General features: G+C 43.5%; 1 protein-coding gene across 1 annotated transcript; it reads right to left on the bottom strand.

Moving 5' to 3' along the window:
• Nucleotides 1-8,550: 8,550 nt before the first annotated feature.
• Nucleotides 8,551-15,106, bottom strand: LOC140319278 (trace amine-associated receptor 13c-like). Its single transcript, XM_072396866.1, has 5 exons — nucleotides 14,946-15,106; nucleotides 14,303-14,831; nucleotides 9,387-9,541; nucleotides 8,629-9,216; nucleotides 8,551-8,584 (listed from the first exon to the last, which is right to left on the bottom strand). The coding sequence occupies exons 1-5, from the start codon at nucleotides 15,104-15,106 to the stop codon at nucleotides 8,551-8,553; spliced, it is 1,467 nt and encodes a 488-aa protein (XP_072252967.1).
• Nucleotides 15,107-20,965: the final 5,859 nt, after the last annotated feature.

Genomic DNA, 20,965 nt, shown 5'->3' with positions numbered 1-20,965 from the left:
GTGTGGGTGGGGGGTAACAGACATTTGGCGCTCTCTGACCGATCAACTCATACCATGAGACTGAACGTGTGAGGGGGGTCACAAGAATGCACCATACTGTGACACTGAATGGAGGATGGGGTGTTTATAGCAAATAGAGGTAGGTTTAAATTACACAAAAAGGTTTCCCTCTTAGTTTGCACTCATGGTGCATATGGTATCAAGGGTTGATCTACAGAGAATTCACTAATAGACCAGGTTGCCCATAAATTTTACATCATCTCTGGTCATCTCTCTGACTGACCAACTCATACCATGAGACTGAACTGCAGGGGGTCGCAAGAATGCATCATACTGGGTGAGAAACAGCCTGTGTCTCAGTCCACACGTAAACAGTTTCAATACATCTGTTTCTAAACGTAGGATGGGTGTAGACTAAGTGTGAAGAACAAATTAGTTGAAATTACCACTTCAAGAAATTTTTAAAACACTCCCTTATTTCTATGGAGGGGGATGTAAGACTATATAAAATGGTTCAGGCATTGATGATTCTAATGGGGACTCAACCATGTCAGGACTGGAATCATGGATTCTGGTACACAAAAGTCTCCTCTAAATCTTTTAAATATTTAAATCTCTTAGGTCAGTACTTGTAATAGTAAAAAAACAACTTTTTTAGGACGGAAAACAAGAGTTGACATCCATACACAACCACCCGGTGGTTCTTTGGGATTTGAAATAAAATTGGACAGCCCCGAACCCCTCGATAATCAGCCTGATCTGCGGGGTAAGTTAAAAAAAAACCCTCATCATTCTTTGTTTTTGTTTTCTCACGTGTGCGTGTAAGCGTCATACATCATCAACACGGATGTGACGAATAGGGAGAGAGTGAGGGTGGGAGGGGTAGTGGTTAAAATCGCGCAGCCTTTTTCAGTAGAAGTCATGTGAAGTGCCTGTAAAACAAGCCAGTTGATATATTATTACTGCTCTGTCCACCTTTCCGTGCTGCTTTCAACAGGAGCATTACATGGTAACATCTATGCAAATTTCACATAGTGTATACTTAAGCAAGGTTTTTTATTTATTTATCTATTTTTATGCTATCAAACTGTGTTTCAATTTGACAGAATCTGATGTTATAGTTCCTGTGAGGTCCGTGATAAAGAATCAACGGAGCATTAGAGTGCGCTCAAGGCTATCGCTTGTCCGAGGGTTAAGAGGTGCAGTTTCTTTCTCTACTTTTTTTTTTTTATTATTTATTTATTTATTTTTTAAACATTCACAATCACGGAACCAGGTATATTTAAAATACTTTTACGGTTATTTCTCCTTCATCCACAGAGGCCGACCTGTCAGTTGAACGGTTAAGTCCTACAATCCGGCCAGGCCCTCGTCTGTGGAGGAAAAGAAATGCCACCATCCGACGTGAAAAATCGGGCATTCATGAGAAGTAGTGAGATTCTTATACAGAAAATGAACCGTGACTTGAAGGTGATTTCGAAGTAAAGTAAATGTGTATATATATATATATATATATATATAAAAGTAAATATCTTATCCCCTCTTAGCCATTGTCAATTCTGTGTAAAGATGGATAATAAAGCAGGCAGAGCTGTGCCGGCTGAAATATCCGAGGCTGTGGAAAATTTGGAAAACATTCCCATACCGGTTCATGTGTGGAATTACTTTACACCGCTGGAGTATGCGCTCCTTAATGTCGATTATCAGTCATCTCCTACGAATATTGAAGAAGATGAAAATGATGAAATTGGCGTGTTACACGAATTAGAATCATCAATCCTGAATTTAAACGGGCCTCCGCCAACCGCCATGAGTTTGCAAAATGAGTCACCGAATATTGTCTCACCAAATCCAGCTCCTTGTGTCACATCACTAGATACAGCCTCAGCGAATAGTGCTTCTCAAACTTCAGCATCAGATACTGTCTCACCAAATCTTATTTCTTTACCTTCTCCAGCTGCAGCAGAACAAACTCGGCAGCATGGTAGGGGCTTGAATCAGGAGAATGTAGCCGTCCCTGAACAGAATCAGAGAGATACACCTCCACCGATTGGGGGCTTGAATCAGGAGAATGTAGCCGTCCCTGAACAGAATCAGAGAGATACACCTCCACCGATTGGGGGCTTGAATCAGGAGAATGTAGCCGTCCCTGAACAGAATCAGAGAGATACACCTCCACCGATTGGGGGCTTGAATCAGGAGAATGTAGCCGTCCCTGAACAGAATCAGAGAGATACACCTCCACAGACTGGGGGCTTGAATCAGGAGAATGTAGCCGTCCCTGAACAGAATCAGAGAGATACACCTCCACAGACTGGGGGCTTGAATCAGGAGAATGTAGCCGTCCCTGAACAGAATCAGCGACAAACATAAAATACATCTGAAAGACAGTGACCCTTAACAATTAGAAAATTTTTCAGTTGTCAGTTTACTGCCATTTTCTAATATTTTTACACAGTGGCAAGATTAAAGATATCATCACGTAAAATCTCCCATTTTAATCAGAATATCTCAATCATTTCCTCATAAGTTTTCCTCTGATTTAAATGTAGCTGAATGAGTTCAGCTCGATTCTCTTTACACTACACTGATGTCACAGGAGCCAGGCTTAAATATCTGAAGAGTGACAATTAGTTTAACAGATTTTCTAAACCAGGGATAAAACAGCGAGTAGATCAGAGGGTTTAAGCAGGAATTGAAATAAAACAGACATATGACAAAGGCAATAAACGAAGCATTGAGCGACACATCGTAGCCTGTGAGTATAACACAAAAATATGGGAAGAGACATGTAAGGAACACAGCTACAACAACTCCAAGACTCTTGGCTGCTTTCATTTCAGATTTCTTGGGAGTTGTTGAGGTCTTAAGAGTGACAGATGCAATATGAGAGCGCATGGTCCGAGCCTGAGACACAGCCACCACAAACACTCTCAGATACAGAACTACGATCACAGTAACGGGGCCAATAAAAGACAAAATTAGATCAGCAACACTTGCTATGTCATTTAAAACAACCACACACTCTCCAGAGCAGGAGTTATACCTGCCCGGTTGCTGAATGTTATCCTGCAGCAGCAGACAGGACCAAAGAACAGAAAACATCCAACACAGCGAAACACAAAGCTTTGCTCTGTCTGGAGTGACTTTGATGGTGTAATGTAAAGGGTAACAAATGGCCACATAACGGTCAATTGATATAATCACCATGATTCCTATGGAGGCAGATGTGACGGTGTAGTCTGCAACCATATACAGAACACACATGAGGTCACTGAGATACCAGCAGCCATCTGTGAGCATGATTTGAAAGAACATGAGGAAGCCCACCATGCAGTCTGAGACAGCCAGAGAGAGGAGGAGGAGGTTGGTGGGGGTCTGGAGCTGTCTGTGGAGGAAAGAGAGCAATACATGCAGCTTCATTTGGAGAGACGTTTGTGTTTCCATCAGATAAATGCAAAACTGAAACAGAATATTCAACATTTCATTTCCCAAAATAAGCACATATCTGATTACTTAAAGTGTGAGATGGAGATGATGACCAGCAGGTTGAGAGTCACGGTGAGCAGAGAGATGGAGGACAGTGTGATGTAAATGATGATGGAAACTGAGTGAGGACGTGTCGGCTTCCTGCAGGAGGAGTTGAGGAGTTGTGGAAAGCAGAGTTCAGCTTCTTCAACAGCTTTCATCATGAAAAAGAGGAGGAGACGAGAAGCTGCTGAGATCTGACAGCTTTCTTCCATACACCCGTTTTATTCCTTTTCTTCCCCCACGTTGCTCCTCCCTCTCCCCAAGGTGATGTAGAGGCTGACCTGGTGGCTCGGCCTACTCGAGAAAAAGAGTTTATACGAGAGTTTATATCTGTTTATACGTTTATGGCCCACTCAAAGTAAACCAAGAGCCTTTCAAAACCACATGAAGTACATTTTTATGTTTTTCAGTTGATCTTGGCTCAGAAAGGGAAAGTATGGTCATGTTGGGACTGGAGACATCGTTCACCTGGACAGAGGTCGATGAGGAAGTTAAAAGCTTCTTGGAGATGGATGAGATTCTGTCCGAGATGCGGATAGACAGTATGCTCACGATATCCGGGGGTTATTGCGCAGTCTGTGGCAGTTCTGTGTCCTCTGGTCACCCATGCCCTCAGGTACGGGTCTGGATTGAATTTAGCCATGGGGGGTCCAACAAGATTCAGGAAGAGTAAAGATGATATGGTGGATGTGAGCAGAGAGGCACGGTTGGGAGTAAAAATCAAGTTCATATGAGAAAATCCGAATTCTGTTGACAGTTGACAGCCGCGGTACCGGCCTCCTGCCCCGGCCTCCTGCCCCGGCCTCCTGCCCCGGCCTCCTGCCCCGGCCTCCTGCCCCGGCCTCCTGCCTCGGCCTCCTGCCTCGGCCTCCTGCCCCGGCCTCCTGCCTCGGCCTCCTGCCCCGGCCTCCTGCCCCGGCCTCCTGCCTCGGCCTCCTGCCTCGGCCTCCTGCCCCGGCCTCCTGCCCCGGCCTCCTGCCTCGGCCTCCTGCCCCGGCCTCTTGCCCCGGCCTCCTGCCCCGGCCTCCTGCCCCGGCCTCCTGTCCCGGCCTCCTGCCCCGGCCTCTTGCCCCGGCCTCTTGCCCCGGCCTCCTGCCTCGGCCTCCTGCCCCGGCCTCCTGCCCCGGCCTCCTGCCTCGGCCTCCTGCCTCGGCCTCCTGCCCTGGCCTCCTGCCCCGGCCTCCTGCCCCGGCCTCCTGCCCCGGCCTCTTGTCCCGGCCTCTTGTATCAGGACATAATATAACAAATAATCTGGTCTTCATCAGGTTTAAAAATGAGATAAAAACAACCTCAGCTTTAGCTGTGGGACAGATGGCCTCACATTTAACTCTAGAATACTTTGGTATCCAGAGGAGTTCATGGTGGACTCAATGACTGCAAGGTGCCCAGGTCCTGTGGCTGCAGAACCAGCCCAGATCATCAGCCCTCCACCACCGTGCTTGACAGCTGGTATGAGGTGTTTGTGCTGATATGCTGTGTTTGGTTTCCTCCAAACGTGCTGCTGTGCATTAGGACCAAACATCTCCACTTTGCTCTGGTCTGTCCAAAGGACATTGTTCCAGAAGTCTTGAGCTTTGTTCAGATGCAGCTTTGCAAACCTAAGCTGTGCTGCCATGTTCTTTTTAGAGAGAAGAGGCTTTCTCCTGCAGCCCTTCCAAACAAGCCATCCTTGTTCAGCCTTTTTCTAACTGTGCTGTCATGACCTTTAACCTTTAACATGCTAACTGAGGCCTGTAGAGTCTGAGATGTAGCTCTTGGCTTTGCTTGCAGGGACGTCCACTCCCGGCTTCTCCAGTTGTGGCTCATTGATCTGCGACCCACCATGAAAATAAGACTCCAGTCCAGTCTGACTACATCTTGTGACACGTGAGAATTTGTTCTTCTGTTCTCCCATTCTGAGTAGCTGTTAGCTACGTTTCCTATCAGAATTCCTGCCTGATTCTACAAACTGAGAGCACTCTGAGTGCTGTCTGCTGCGGGTAAGATGCTGACCATTTCTAAGTATTTCAAACAGCCCTATTTCACAATCAGTAGTCAGTCCTCTAGTTCATAGATGTCAAACTCAGGCCCGTGGGCCAAATCTGGCCTGCAGTGTTATTACATTTGGCCCGCAAGATAATACCAAATATCTACTACAAGTCCCAGAATGCTCTGCTGGTGCATCGATCAGGATCCACAAACGCCCCCTCCTCTATTGACATCCATTAGCGACCTCATGCTACCCGTCACATCTGGCCACACCTCCCAAAACTGGCCAAACGAAAGGTGGAAAGAGGAGAAAAGAGGACAGGTGCGAAGCAGAATATCTGTTCACAAAACAATCATTGTTCTTCTTATTATTGTTGTTAGCCTGCAAAAAAAAGGTTACCGTTGAAATTTGCCTCAGAAGGCTGCAAACCGATAAAGAGACAGAAGATTTTTTTTTAATGAATGCCACAGATGTGTCTTTTATTTGACATTTGATTTCACGTGTTTACAGTTTTAAACGTTTCTTGTTACAGATTCAATGTTTAAGCAAAACTCAAGTTTGTTTTCAGGTGAAAAGGTTCATCGTTATATCTGAAGAGAAGGAAAAACTTCTCTTTTTTCAGTGAATATCAAGGCTGGTTCAAGTTTTTACTGTGTATTTGAGTTTGACCTCCCTGGTCTACTGGCAGAGATGAAAAGACTAAAACTAATCCGAGGCGACTCTGGATAGTAGAGGTAATAGGTAAGCAGCATGAAAGGTGCTACCTCCAGTAGGGACTTTAGGCAGCCTTGAACAACCAGGCAGGTATAACTCCTGCTCAGGAGAGTGTGCGGTCGTTCTTGACTATATTGGAGGATTATTTGACATTTGTTTTTCCTTTATTGGTCCTGTTACTGTCATCATAATTCTGTATCTGGGAGTGTTTGTGGTGGTTGTGCATCAGGCTCAGGCTCTGCTCATATTGCAGCTGTCGCACTTCAGAGGTCAGTCAGTGTTAATGGATCTGAAATTAAAGCAGCACGGACTCTTAATGTTGTTGTAATAGTGTTTCTCATATGCACATATTTCTGTTTTACTTGCAGCCCAGGATGCTGGGGTCAGTGCTGCTTCTGTGACCGTTCTTCTGTTCCATATTAATTCTACTCTAAACCCTCCGATCTACACCCTCTTCTACCCCTGGTTTAGGAAATCTGTTTGTTACACTTCAGGTACTGAAGCCTGGCTCCTGTGATGCCAACATACTTTAAAGAGAACGATTACTGATATCACACTGAATTGAGACTTTATCGAGAGTCAAGGTTCACCAATATAATGTAAATTGAGTCGAGCATCTTAATGACAAACACTGAGACACATTCAAGTCTGTGGGAAATATTTGGACATGGTCAAACACATAAGAGGCTGTCTGACTTGTCTCTGTTGGACCTGTGGAGCACCTGATGAGCGTTTACCCTCCACCCCTAAACAGGAGTAAAGCAGGTATTACTGAGTGAATGAAAACACTTGAGGCTAAACTGCTTTAAAATGACTAAACTGCTTTTAGTAAAATTACTAAACTTACTAAAGGCTAAACTGCTTTAAAATTACTATAATGAGATCAGTCTGATTATCTGATTTATTGAATTTTTAAATCTGTTTTTAACTGAAAACAGAAATGTGTCCCACATATTTTTTGTGGTACATGCTCTATTAATATCACAGGCACATGAGTACTTTAATATAATAATTTGTCCTTGTTCAATAAATGATGACTCAGTGCAATATGTCACGTGTTGCTGTTTGTCTGAGGGTGGAGGTGCTTCACTTTAACAACTAATAACAACCAAATGATTTCTTATTGTGCCATTACTTTGGAGGGTGCACTTTCTTTTCAACCCAACTACAAATCCATTTTTCTGTAACATGCTGCAGACCAACCGGTTTCCAATCAGCTGCAGTGAAAACAAACGTATGGTGTCAGTGACTTCAGATTGTCTGAAGGGATCCACAGCTGTCAAAGACAGACAGTTATTAACAGATCAAGCGGCTGACTTCCTGCAGCTGTTTGATAATTACCAGCTTAGCATTCCATGGTAATTGAGAGGCTCGTTGGGAGTCTATTTTTGGGAGTTTAAAACCTGCTTTTCAGGCTGGTCTGACATTAAAACCCTGCATATGACGGGAGGGCAGCACTGGGACTTATTAAGCCTGGGAATGTCAGAGCACACACATACAAGGTTCCAGACTAACTTTTGCATTAGCTGCAGCTTACCCTGCTACAACAAGCATGTTGCAGACTATCTCGTTCCCAATCAAAGCGAAGGGAAGCTCTGATGGAGTGAAATCAATCAATTTGAAACAGGCTTTTACTCCTGATGTTCAAGGTCAGTAGCAAAGGACAAGCACAAATGCTTTAATAGTGTCCCACAATAGAGAGATATCATTCTACAGGGGAATAAACATTCATCATAATGCCAAAGGTAATGTGACAGATGATGAAGGGCTCTTTAATAAGATTTGGAGTGTCAGACCTGATCAGCTGAGAAATGCAAAGAGTTGTTGCATTTAAAAGTCCAACTGGAAAATTATTGTTTTACCAATTACTTTCACTTATAACCCAGACAGTGCTCTGATGCAGATACCTTCCAGATGTTTTTTGGGATAGACTGATGATTGCAGCTCCATCTCTTCGTTATCACAGCTGGTGTCATTTTACAGGCTTTTTTGTAGTTTGTGACATATATGTCTTTACCCCTGAAAAAGCCATTTGACCTGGTAAAATACCAGTTACTATCTGACTATGGACTGCACAGTATATCTTAGAGAATATCAAGACTATATGTAAGATACACAGAGACTCATGTGTCATCCAGATGTTTCCTTGCGTTGCTTTATTTGCCAACACAGTCGAGAACATGATCATCCACTACAGCAGGTTGGTGCTGCAGGAGTCGGACTTCAGTATCTGAAGCATGACAATTACCTTAATTGATTTTCTGAACCAGGGGTAAAAAAAGGCATAGATTATGGGGTTTAGGCAGGAGTTAAAGTAGAACAAACATATGATAAAGTCACCAGTTGGAGTATTGAGCAAATCCCCCTGATCTGTAAGAGAAACACAATAATAAGGACAAAAACATATTATGAACACGACCACAACAACACCGAGAGCCCTGGCTGCTTTCAGCTCAGATTTCTTAGTAATTACTGAATGTTTGAGATTGGTGGCGGTGATATGAGAGCGCATGGCCCGAGCCTGAGAGACAGCCACCACAAATACTCTGAGATACAGAACTACGATCACAGTGATGGGAACGATGAAGGAAACAATAGTATCTGCTAAACCAGCAATATAACTAACGAATACTACGCATTGCCCAATGCAGGAGTCGTACCTGCCTGATAGATTCAGACCATCCTTTAGAATCAGACTCTGAACTATCACTGAAAACATCCAACACACACAGACACAGATCTTCACTCTTTTCTGTGTGATTTGGATGGAGTAATGCATAGGGTAACAAATAGCCACATATCGGTCGATGGATATCATTATAGTTGTTCCTAATGAGGCCATAGTAACAAAATATGCAATACACTGATACATGATACACATCAGGTCACCAAGCAGCCAGCAGCCATTTATGAGCATTATCTGAAAGAACATGAGGAGACCCACGAATAAGTCTGATACAGCCAGAGAGAGGAGGAGGAGGTTGGTGGGAGTGTGGAGCTGCCTGTGGAGGAACAACAGAAGCACATTTTATGACATTTCTGCTTCTTCAGATATCATTCACAGAGGAGCAGAGACAATAACCTGAAATACAAGAAGACAAACATGGAAAAAGATGCTTTTTTTCTTCACACTTTCATGAACTGATCTAGGATATTCTCAATGATTTTAAACCTGAAGTGTGAGATGGAGATGATAACCAGCAGGTTGAGAATCACAGTCAGCACAGAGATGGAGGACACTATGATGTAAGTCAACAAGACCTCAAAGTGAGGACGCTGTGTCCTCCTGCAGGAGGCGTTGAGCTGTGGAAAGCAGAGTTCAGTTTCCTTCATCACCACAGGAGGACGAAGCTGCTGAGCTCCAACAGCTCTCTGATCTGTGCTTTTTTATCTTCTTCCTCTGTTCCCTTCCTCACCTCTGTGCTGTTGTTTTTGTCTCTATGGAAACTGATATTGTATAATCAGGGACAATCAAGATTAATAAAGTTGCATTCTTGCTTTTCACAATTCACAAACCTTATATGTTTTCACTGTCACCGAGTAATTTTGATAATATCATAAGTAATAGCAGTGGCTTTTGCTTCAAGCTCCCCAAACACAGAAAGCAATAGTAGAAATTGACTAGTTATATAGTCCAAACTGAGGTGGATTATAAAGTCCAAGACCCGGGCAGAAACCCAGCTCAACAGAACTGGAACTAAAAAAAAGAGCCTGAGTTACATTCCCAGCTCAGGAACACAGGTGATCTAAGATGGTCGGTCTGGTATTAGCCCAGTGGCACGAAGACTCAAGCCCTGGTGAGTGTTCCTGCAGAAAGGGTGAATTTTGCACACTTCAGGACCAGAGGCAAAACTTGGCAAATTCAATTCAATTCAATTCAGTTCAGTTTTATTTATATAGCGCCAGATTACAACAATTGTCATCTCAAGGCACTTAAGTAATATAGTCCAATTCAAGCCAATTGGAATTCAATTCATTGTAATCATAATCCAATTAATTCACATGGAGCCAATTCAAAAATAATATCCGAGCTAAGGAAACCAACAGATTGGACCGAAACTTGTCTTCAGTCCAATCTCCCGTCCTGAGCCTGAGGGACTGTGGAAAGGAACGACTCCCTTTAACAGGAAGAAACCTCTGGCAGAACCAGAACCAGGAAGAAACCTCTGGCAGAACCAGACTCAGGAAGAAACCTCTGGCAGAACCAGGAAGAAACCTCTGGCAGAACCAGAACCAGGAAGAAACCTCTGGCAGAACCAGAACCAGGAAGAAACGTCTGGCAGAACCAGAACCAGGAAGAAACCTCTGGCAGAACCAGAACCAGGAAGAAACGTCTGGCAGAACCAGACTCAGGAAGAAACCTCTGGCAGAACCAGGAAGAAACCTCTGGCAGAACCAGAACCAGGAAGAAACCTCTGGCAGAACCAGAACCAGGAAGGGTGGCCATCCGCCTCGACCAGCTGGGGTTTGAGAAGACAGAAAAGAGGGAAAAGAGGGGGAAAAACACCATAACACCATTCAAAGGATACCTGCTGGAACAGGGAAACACAAGTTAATAACCACAATAATGTGTCTGTTGCTTACATATTTTGAATGGCAATGGTTTCTCCAAGCCAAGGAACTAGAAACCAAGACCAATGGAAGGCAAAAGCATAGATAGGAGCTTTAGTACATGGTTCAAACCGAGGTGGGTTGAGGGTGTTGAAAGGAGGAAAATAAAGTTCACAACCCTGGCAAAAGTCTAGCTCAAACAAACATGAAACAGAGGTGAGGCTTGGTATCTGTCTGAGATTATGCCTTCGCTGTAGCTCCGCTTTTGACAGATAAATAAAGTTGGAACAAAATTAAGTTTCCACAAATCCTTCAGATCTTGAAACACTTTTATTCCCAAATAAACAATTCCAGACACCGAAGGAAAATCATCCCAGATCTATGTGTTTTCCATGGATCCTAAAGCCATGGCTTCAAATTTGCTAGAATCGATCTTGTGACCAGATATGTTGTTAAAGTCAATGCTGCCGGGATTGTAGGAATGGATTGTTTGGGGAAGGATAAAAACAAAAGAATATTGTCTGGATACAAGGAAATTTTATGCTCCACATTTCCAAATGTAATTCCTCTTAATTCTGTATGTAAACACATAGTTTCTGCCAGTGGTTCTAATACCAAGGCAAAGAGGAGGGGGCTAAGTGGGGACCCTTGATGGACTCCTCTTGCTATAGAAAAAGGTTCTGAGCAGTGTCCGCTGATAATGACTGCGGCTAATGGTGGATGACATACAGTTTGTGTCCATTACAGGAACAGGGAGCCTCAGTCGACCCTATCAAAGGTCTTTTCTCCATCTAATGACGCCACAAAAGCCTTCTGCTTCTTCTCAAAGGAAAACTATACAATGCTCAAAAGCCTTCTCACATTACTGAGAAACGACTGCGAACAAAGCCTTTTTTGTCTGGGTTTCTAAGGTATTGAGGCAAGTTCTCCAACCGTGTGGTTAGAGGTTTTGAAAGTAATTTACTGTGGATTGAAATGAGACTGATAGGTCTATAAGGGTCTGGAGGGTTACCACTTTTCAGTGTCAGAAACTGCCTCTGTTAAAGGGGAATTCCGGTATTTTTAAACCTTATTTCTGGCATGAAATACGTTCATCTACTCACCGAGAACAGTTTGGTGAAAGTCAGCGTCCTTCAGAAGCTAGCGGCGGGCGTCGATGACGTCACCCGAGTAGACGAGTGTGTAGAAAGCCGGCTATAAGCCCCCCGATAGCTGCCAATAACAACAACACAGCAGCTATGAGCTAACAGAGCTATAGCACACGTTCATTCATTCATTCTTCTTAAAGTATTGGTGAAATAAAGACAGATAAAGCCTTATTTAGAGGCTGCATCCTCTAAGCCCCGTTCACTCCGTTATATGGATCTCCAGTTATCTAAATATCTTCCGAAGGACGCCGACTTTCACCAAACTTTTCAATTCAACTCCTATGCATTCCTGTCAGGTCTGGTGCTCTTAATGTGCAAATAACCAGTTCAGAGTAGTGTTCTCAGTCTGATCACATTGACTGTCCAGGCGTCACACCTGTGTTCGGTTTCAGAGCGACAGTCAGCTGGAAAACCTTGGTTTGATTCTGCTGCTGTCATTGTTTCAGTGTAGTTTTTATGATGAGGTGTGGTCAAACAGGATCATCATTGTTTCAGTTCATAGTTTGAACATGACAAAGACATTTTGTTGTTTTAAATTGGTTTATTTTTGTGTTTTTATTTTACAGCATGCAGGAATAACATCCTGTCCTGAACACATTTTTTAATGTACTGATACGTAGTAATTTCTATAAAATGAGGGATTACATTTTCATCAGTGTTGTTCGTGTACATGTGGAGTGTCTCATATGAAGTCTTAATGTGCATAAAGGAAGGAAAGATGTGGGAAAGATGGATGTGTTCCAGTCACACTGGATATGGGTGGTAAACTGTCAGGAACTTGGAAAGGTAGGACCCAGATGCAGCTCTCTTAGTTCCAAAAAAAAGGTTTATTCCAAGACACAAAACATGAACAGGGAGCAACGGCAAAAAACAAAGCGCGGCAGAGCCGAATCAAAAGTACTTAATGATGAGAACAAAAATCAGAACTATGAAATACAAAGGCTATGGTAACAGACTGTGGCTATGATTATATAAACAAGGCTATGAGGCAGGAAAACCAGCCTCATCTTGGTGCAGCGAAGCATGGAGGGATAGTGAGGATTCTGCAGTGACTGAAAGTAAACCAGGAAGCTAAATACTGTGAGTGGAGTGATCAGTGACATGAGGTGCAGCTGTGAACAATTAGACAGGTGAGGTGAGTGAACTGAACGTGAACAGGGGAAAAACATGGCTAGAACAAAACATGGGGAAAAACATGAGTAACATAAACTGAGACAGGGCAGACTGTGACATAATGTCCTCTGTTGTTTACTGATACCTTACTCAGCTGAACACATATTCATGATGTCTGTAACTATGGCAGATAATGAAAAGATTTAATGTTGATACATAATCTCTTTCTGCAAAGTTTAAGGCTTTTTTTGCAGCACATTTTAAGAGTATTGAGCAGTTTCTTTTATAGCGATTTTCATGTTATTCAAATGATAACGAAAGAGAGCTCCAACATCATGAATATTTCATACATCATCTGTTTCTCTGTTATTACACTCGTCTGTCTGGGACATTAAATGATGTATTACATCCTTATACTTCCACCTGTATGTCTGCTGTATAACTGCAGTTTTCTTTAGAATATCTGCACAACTAATCTATCATTTTTCTTGTTATCTTTACTCGGTTTGATTAAAACCCACCTTTAAATCTCAATGTCTGAGAATGTAATAAAATATCTGTAATAAAACATTTAACATTTGAATTTAAAGATATTCCAGATTCAGCTCCATTCAGCAATAAAAATGTAACTGATTAGTAGAATCAATCATTTGAATGACAGCTGATCTGAGACATTCTGTGAAAGTGGTTCAGTTACATTTGGACTACCTCATTATTTCATGTGTAAACACTTTCTAACTCCAACTCTGACTTTATTTATTTGAATTCCAACAATTCTTCTTCTAATCTGGATATAAAACATGTCAAATTAGAGCAAAAAAGTTCAGAGACAAACAGAGAACACTGAGCAGAAATGTGTGGCAGATTACTAAATGCTCAGAATATGCTCATACAGAATATTGCTGTGACCAGCATATAAAATTGTTTATACAAAGAGCTTTTTTCACTTTACACAGAGACTTCCATCCTTCATGCATTTTTGCATGCAGTGTCTCTACATCATGTTGATGTCACAGGAGTCAGGCTGCTGTATCTGAAGTGTGACTATGAGCAGAATGGATTTTCTAAACCAGGAGTAAACAAAGGTATATATGATAGGGTTTAGACAGGAGTTGAAATAAATTAAGAATATTACAAATGTTGCAGAGGAAGCATTAAGCAAGTGATCTTGGCCTGTGACAGCTATGCAAAAATATGGGCACATACACAGCAGAAACACAAGCACAACAACCCCGAGAGTCCTGGCTGCTTTCAGCTCAGATTTCTTAGCAGTTACTGAACGCTGGAGAGCGGCAGCTGTAATTTGAGAGCGCATGGCCCGAGCCTGAGACACAGCCACCACAAATATTCTGAAATACAGAACTATAATAACAGCAATGGGAACGATGAAGGAAAAGGTCATATCAATATATCCAACGATGTAGTTAACCACAATGATACACTCTCCGTAGCAGGAGTTATACCTGCCTGGTTGTTTCAGGTCATCCTTCAGGATCAGACTCTGAACTATTGCAGAACAGATCCAACACACACAGACACAGATCTTCACTCTTTTCTGTGTGATTTTGGAGGAGTAATGCATAGGGTAACAAATAGCCACATAGCGATCGATAGATATGATCACCATGTTTCCTGTTGAGGCTGCAGTAATAGTATATGCTAGATACTGATACATGACACACAGGATATCGCCGAGGTACCAGCAGCCGTCAATGAGCATAATCTGAAAGAACATCAAGAGACCCACAAAGAAGTCTGACACAGCCAGAGAGAGGAGGAGGAGGTTGGTGGGAGTGTGGAGCTTCCTGTGGAGGAACAACATTTATCATCAGGTGACTGCTTCAACAACTATCAAAGAAAATAAAACCAAGAATCTTAGTACATCTAATATGTTTCTGTAACATGGAACATGTTTCTACCTGAAGTGTGAGATGGAGATGATGACGAGCAGGTTGAGAGTCACAGTCAGCACAGAAATACAGGACAGCACAACGTAAATCAACATGGTCTCAAAGTGAGGACGCTTTGGCCTCCTGCAGGAGGTGTTGAGCTGTGGAAAGCAGAGTTCAGTTTCCTCCATCATCACAGGATGGAGAAGCCGCTGAACTCTGACAGCTCTCTGACTGAAACCCTTTTATATGCTCCCTCTCCTCCTTCTTTCTCACCTTTTCACTGCTGCTTTGGTCCCTATAGAAACTGATGCTCTATAACTTCCATGCTCGTTGTCAAGTGTGATTAAAGGTTGTGGATTGGTGTTTTTCAGGCTGCTATGTATGTTTCTAACCTTAACGCAGGACTTTTTGGTCGTTGTCGTTGATTGCCTAAATTTATCCAACCAGAAAAGCTGTGTTCGATGAGATCGTCTTCCTCCCAAAAACATTTCTACGTGTCATGTCTTTATCCAAAATTACACGAAACATATGATTCTGAATAGTCATAAACATATGACTAAACCTAACCACCTCACTGGGCCAGATGATCTGATTACTTTGCTTCTCATGCCACTGCAATGATTACGATACCCAGCTCTATCTGTCATTCCCACCTGACGACCACACGGTCTCAGCACGAATCTCAGACTATCTCTCTGAGATACTGACATGGATGAAAGCCCATCACCTCCAACTAAACCTCTCTAAAACTGAGCTGCTCATCTTCCCAGCCAAACCAACCGTACACCACAGCATCTGCATCCAAACTGAATCCCTACCTGGAGGTAGCTGGAAACCTGGGTGTCATGATTGATGACCAACTAACCTTCAACCTTCACACGTTACCTCGGTTGCTTGTTCGTGCCGCTTTGCATTACTAAACATAAGAAAGATCAGACCATACCTGACCCAACATGCCCCCGAGCTCCTGGTGCAGGCCATGGTCATCTCCCGCCTTGACTACTGCAACGCTCTCCTAACTGGTCTCCTAACTGGTCTCCTAACTGGTTTCCTAACTGGTTTCCTAACTGGTCTCCTAACTGGTCTCCTAACTGCTCTCCTAACTGGTCTCCTAACTGGTCTCCAGCCTGTGAAACCTCTGCAGATGGTCCAGAACGCGGCGGTGCGTCTGGTCTTGGATCAGCCTAAAAGAACACGCCCCCCCTCTGTTCATTGAGCTCCTCTGGCTGCCCTTAGCCGCCTGCATCAGATCCAAGTCCCTGATGTTAGCTACAAAGAGCTTAATGGAACGGCTCCATCTACTTGAATGCTCTTGCAAAGGCTTCTGTCCCAACTGGGTCCCTCCGTTGGTCCCAGGATTGTCGTCTAGCAGCTCCTACACCACGCCTAAGACAATCCAAACTCTGTTCATGTGTCGTCCCACGATGGTGGAATGACCTACCGAGCGCTACCAGAACAGGGGCGTCCCTGTCTATCTTCAGGAAGCTCCTGAAAACCCAGCTCTTCAGAGAGCATCTCCTATCCCAGCACTTACCTTGTACTTCCCTACCCCCTCTATCTCTGCACTTTATCTTTCTGCACTTCCTTCTATGTCTGCACCCTATCTCTACTCTGTCCCCTCTGACAGAGTCGGACTCCTGGGTTCCTTCTATGTAGCTTATTGTTAGCTTTTTATATAGCTGTTATATCTTCATTTGTAAGTCGCTTTGGATAAAAGCGTCTGATAAATACAGAAACATAAACATATATACTGACCGTGTGCGTTTCAGGTGCCTGATGAAGTTGGACGTAGCTGAGCTGGCATAATCTATCCTGATACCACACACTTTGCAAGTGGCTGTTCGCTTGTTTTCTGTCTGTGTGAACGCTTTCTAACCAAGGATTGGGAAATGTGTCTTTAGCCTGTTGTTAAGGGGCAGCATCTATGTGACATGTTGGGAGCCCCTAACCATGAATAGCAGAATGTGTTGCCAATAACCAATCTATAAGTTTCAACCCTAAGTAGGTATTTTTAACATCTCATCTGAGACATTTTAGTTTAACCTTTAACCCCAACCAATTACAAGTGAGAGCAAAGCAAACTGAAGGGAGTGCGGAAAACATGTGGGTCCTGAAGTGGGTCTCGAACATGACAACCTGAATCACTGGAATGACCCCATTGGGCAATCTTTCAGCTTTCATTGTGAAATTGCTGCATTTCAAAATGTGGACCAACATAGCTTCACACATTTTGTCGTAAGATGGTGTGTCTCCGGTACAGGCAAGATATTTGCAGGCTCTAGTGCCAGAGGGGAAGAGGCATCTGCAGAATCTAGGGCTGAAGATGTGTCACTCATCTATGGTGGAGGCCTGAAATTGTCATTGACATGTTGAAGGATGGGAGGATGGGGTGCAGAGCAGCTCAGCAGTCTGACGCTAGCAGGAAGCTAATTTCTTATTACAGAGTTTGTCATTTTCTCATCTGCTACATGCATGCTGACAAAGTATTGTATTATGTTCGTAACAATAGCTAATTGTCATTCCATTGTAGTTGCAGCAATCTTCAAATCATTTTCAGCCAAACTTCATAGATCTAAAAATGGCCCTGAGGTCAGCCCTGATAGTAAAGTTTGTTTACAGCTCATGTTTATTGGGATGCTTGTGAATAAATGTGATACAAGGAAAACAGAGGAGAAACTGTTCAGTGAAAGCAGTGATTATAACATGTTTACATGGAGTTAGGAAAGATAGAATTATTGTGTTGGTCCAACTAAAGCTGGACTTTTAAAATATATCTAATAATGTTAGAATAAGCACAGTAACATTACACTGGAAAGAAACTAGTCATTGTCATTAATGTTGACCGAAACTGGACTGTTAAGATACATGTATTATGGATAGACTAATGTGTTTTTTTCAGGGCCGATACCAATTATTAGTTGTCAAGGAGTTCGATAACCGATATTTCGAGCTGATATTCATTTGCAGTAAAAGTGAAAATATTGGCGTCAAAATTTTAAATAATACAAACTCGACCTCTTAAATTTGTGTAAATGCCTTTAATAATATGTTTATTAAACCGATTTTCAGATAACAGAATATATTAAAGTTTTTTTTTTCTCAGAATTTTACAACACAGATGTGCATTGTCTAACAAAAATTAGATCCTTCCCCCAGTGGAGGAGTTCAAGTATCTCGGGGTCTTGTTCACAGTGAGGGACGAATGGAGCGGGATATTGACGGGCGGATCGGTGCAGCGTCTGCAGTGTTGCAGGCTCTGCACCCGTCGATGTGAAGAAGAAACTGAGTCAGAACGGGAAGCTCTCGATTTCCTGGTCAGTCTATGTTCCCATCCTCACCTATGGTCACGAGTTGTGGGTAGTGACGAAAGAACGAGATCGCAGATACAAGCGGCCGAAATGGGTTTCCTCCGCAGGGTGTCTGGGCCTCCCTTAGAGATAGGGTGAGAAGCTCAGTCATCTGGGAGGGGCTCGGAGTAGAACCGCTGCTCCTCTGCATTGAGAGGAGTCAGATGAGGTGGCATCTGGTTAGGATGCCCCCTGGACGCCTCCCTGGTGAGGTGTTCCGGGTACATCCCACTGGGAGGAGACCCCGGGGAAGACCCAGGACACGTTGGAGAGACTATGTCTCTCGGCTGGCCTGGGAACGCCTCGGGGTCCCCCCGGAAGAGCTGGAGGAAGTGGCCGGGGACAGGGACGTCTGGGTTTCTCTGTTAAAGCTGCTGCCCCCGCCTGGACGTGAAAGTGTGTGTGGTAATGATTGGGCCTGGATCTGGGACTTGCTGTCGCCTGGCCTGCCTGTGCTTCTCCCGATGGGGGGGCGGCGTTGCCTCTCCCCGCTGCTCGCGACTTCACCCACCTGTGGGCACGTCTTGACTCCAAGAGCACTTGGCCAGGGGCGCTGTGGCAGGCGCTGACCCACTGTGTGGCTGTCTGGGGCGCTTGGCCCTCCCGGGTATTGGGTGGGGCCTCTGCCGGGGGTTTTGGGGGCGCTCAGGCTCCTGCGGCCCGGGTCCAGTGCACGGCCCATGTCTGGGTGGTTGGGGCTTGGCGGGGTCGGTGGGCTGTTGCCCCTGGCTCCCGGAGGGCCTCTGCCCTATGCTTATGGGGGCTCTTTCTGGGGGCTTCCTCTGCAGTCTTCTGGGTGGATGCCTGGTTGTCCCTGCGGTGGGCTTCCTGGTTGCTTGGGGGGAGCTGTGGATTGTGGCCCTGTACGCTTATACACTCATAACTAAGCACGGTTATCATGTAGGTCCTGTGCATGTTCTCACACACACACATTCATTAGCCCAGTAGCATGCTCGCTAAGCAGTTGATGTATTATCATGTCGTCTCAGGTCATCTATATCCACAGCTGTGTTGTATGTGATTGCCGCTTCTTGTGCTTGTTTTTGTTTGTTTGTGTGTTTGTTTTTTCTCTGCTTGTCTGCTTTCAGGTGCTCCTGGTGGTGCTCCTAAGGCTGGATTCACAACAGAGACCATGGATTGTTGTCTGTTTTGTTTTTTACAGGTGTAGCAGCTGGTTGTCTGGTTTTTGTTTCTATTTTTGTTCTGTTTCTTCTTCTTTCCTCTTCTTCTTTCCTTGTCCCCCGGTCCGGTTCAGTTCTATTACATGTCATATATTGTAAACAGAAATAAATAAATGAGCTTTACATTTATAAAACTTCCCTTGGCAAAGCAAATCTGTTTGGCATCAAAGGTATTCAGACTACAATTCTGCTGCCATAATGCTGAACAGGACAAGGGGGAAAAAAAAAAGCTGCTGGCCCCGCGACCCCCGGAGAAGCGGCAGATAATGGATGGATGGATGGATGGATGTCTAACAAAAAGTGCAGGGAGCTCCAAGGCTCAGCAGCATCTCTTATAAAGTTAACTGAAAATGTAAATAAATAAATAAATGAATAAATAAATAAATAGCTTCCTGAAGTTTTATAAAGCTAGGCTGCTACATTAATAACGGATAATGTTACTATATCTGAAAAAAATAGTACAATAGCAATAGGAGAGACTCACACTATTCTCTATTCGCCATCCCCTCAATCGGCGCTGATAATCGGCCGATCCCTAACATGCATACATGTCAGTCTGAATGAAATCATATGAAATCGGGCCTCTCAAAACCGGACCAATACTTACAGATAATCCTCTTGATGTTCAAATCCCCCCTGGATGTAAACACTCACCCAGACTTGAATGTTATTAGGTGATCTGTTAATGCTCCATCTTTTAGAAAAAAACTGTAAAATGTATATTAAACCAGTTGAATTCCCAATAAAACATAATTTTCTGTTTGATTAACAGAAACTGGGACTGAAAATCAGCCCTTAAAGACTACTGTCAGCTCACTTTTCCAGACTGTAGTTCTGCTCCAATAAAATCCTGATTTTAAAACCAAAGCCTCATCTTACAGAATCACCGTTCAAGTGACTTAAAGACAACCTCTGTGCAGTGAATTCAGCTGTACTTACAGGGACCAGGATCTCCCACAGAGGAGGCAAGAAGCAGCAGAATATCTCCAACCTTTTCTCACACATTCCACAACGCTGTCGTGTCTGAAAAGCTTAAGTCAAAAACCTGATTCCTGTACATGTAAACATTTCATGTGAGGCCTTTGAAAAGATGACCAGGGAAGATACAAACTGAACTGACACAGAGAGATGTAACTTTAAAAAGATTTATACATGTTTGCATGTAATTTTAGTCCTAATTTAAGAATTGTTACACCTCAGTGATTACAGGCATTAATCTGGTGTCACAGTAATAATACTGCAGTGTTGATATGCTCCTCTGAAAGTGAGAAAACATCCTCTTACCTACATTTAAATATAATCGAAATGGTTGAAGAAACATGTTAAATTGAACACAACAGCCCTCAGAACAGGCATCCTCCTTTAATGCCAATTATGTATTGCACAGTTTTAACAAAAGTAAACCCACACACTTGAACTTGATGTAACTGATGATGTGTTTGTGGAAACAGAGGAACTCAAACTATCTTCACATCGAAATACTATTATCTGTGCTGAGCTCAAGTATCATGAAGTGTCT

This window comes from Leuresthes tenuis, unplaced genomic scaffold (genome assembly GCF_036924035.1).
Source record: "Leuresthes tenuis unplaced genomic scaffold, fLeuTen1.0.hap1 SCAF_12, whole genome shotgun sequence".
Lineage (NCBI taxonomy): Eukaryota > Metazoa > Chordata > Actinopteri > Atheriniformes > Atherinopsidae > Leuresthes > Leuresthes tenuis.
This window is presented reverse-complemented; position numbering and strand designations above follow the sequence as displayed.

Excerpts from the sequence above, each read along its gene's own strand:
- LOC140319278 (XM_072396866.1), bottom strand. The coding sequence starts at position 15,106 with ATGGAGGAAACTGAACTCTGCTTTCCACAGCTCAACACCTCCTGCAGG. Across the intron at positions 14,832-14,945 it reads ATCTCCATCTCACACTTCAG|GAAGCTCCACACTCCCACCA; the intron begins GTAGAAACATGT and ends GTTCCTCCACAG. Across the intron at positions 8,585-8,628 it reads CTCGGTGTTGTTGTGGTCGT|ATCAGGGGGATTTGCTCAAT; the intron begins GTTCATAATATG and ends TTTCTCTTACAG.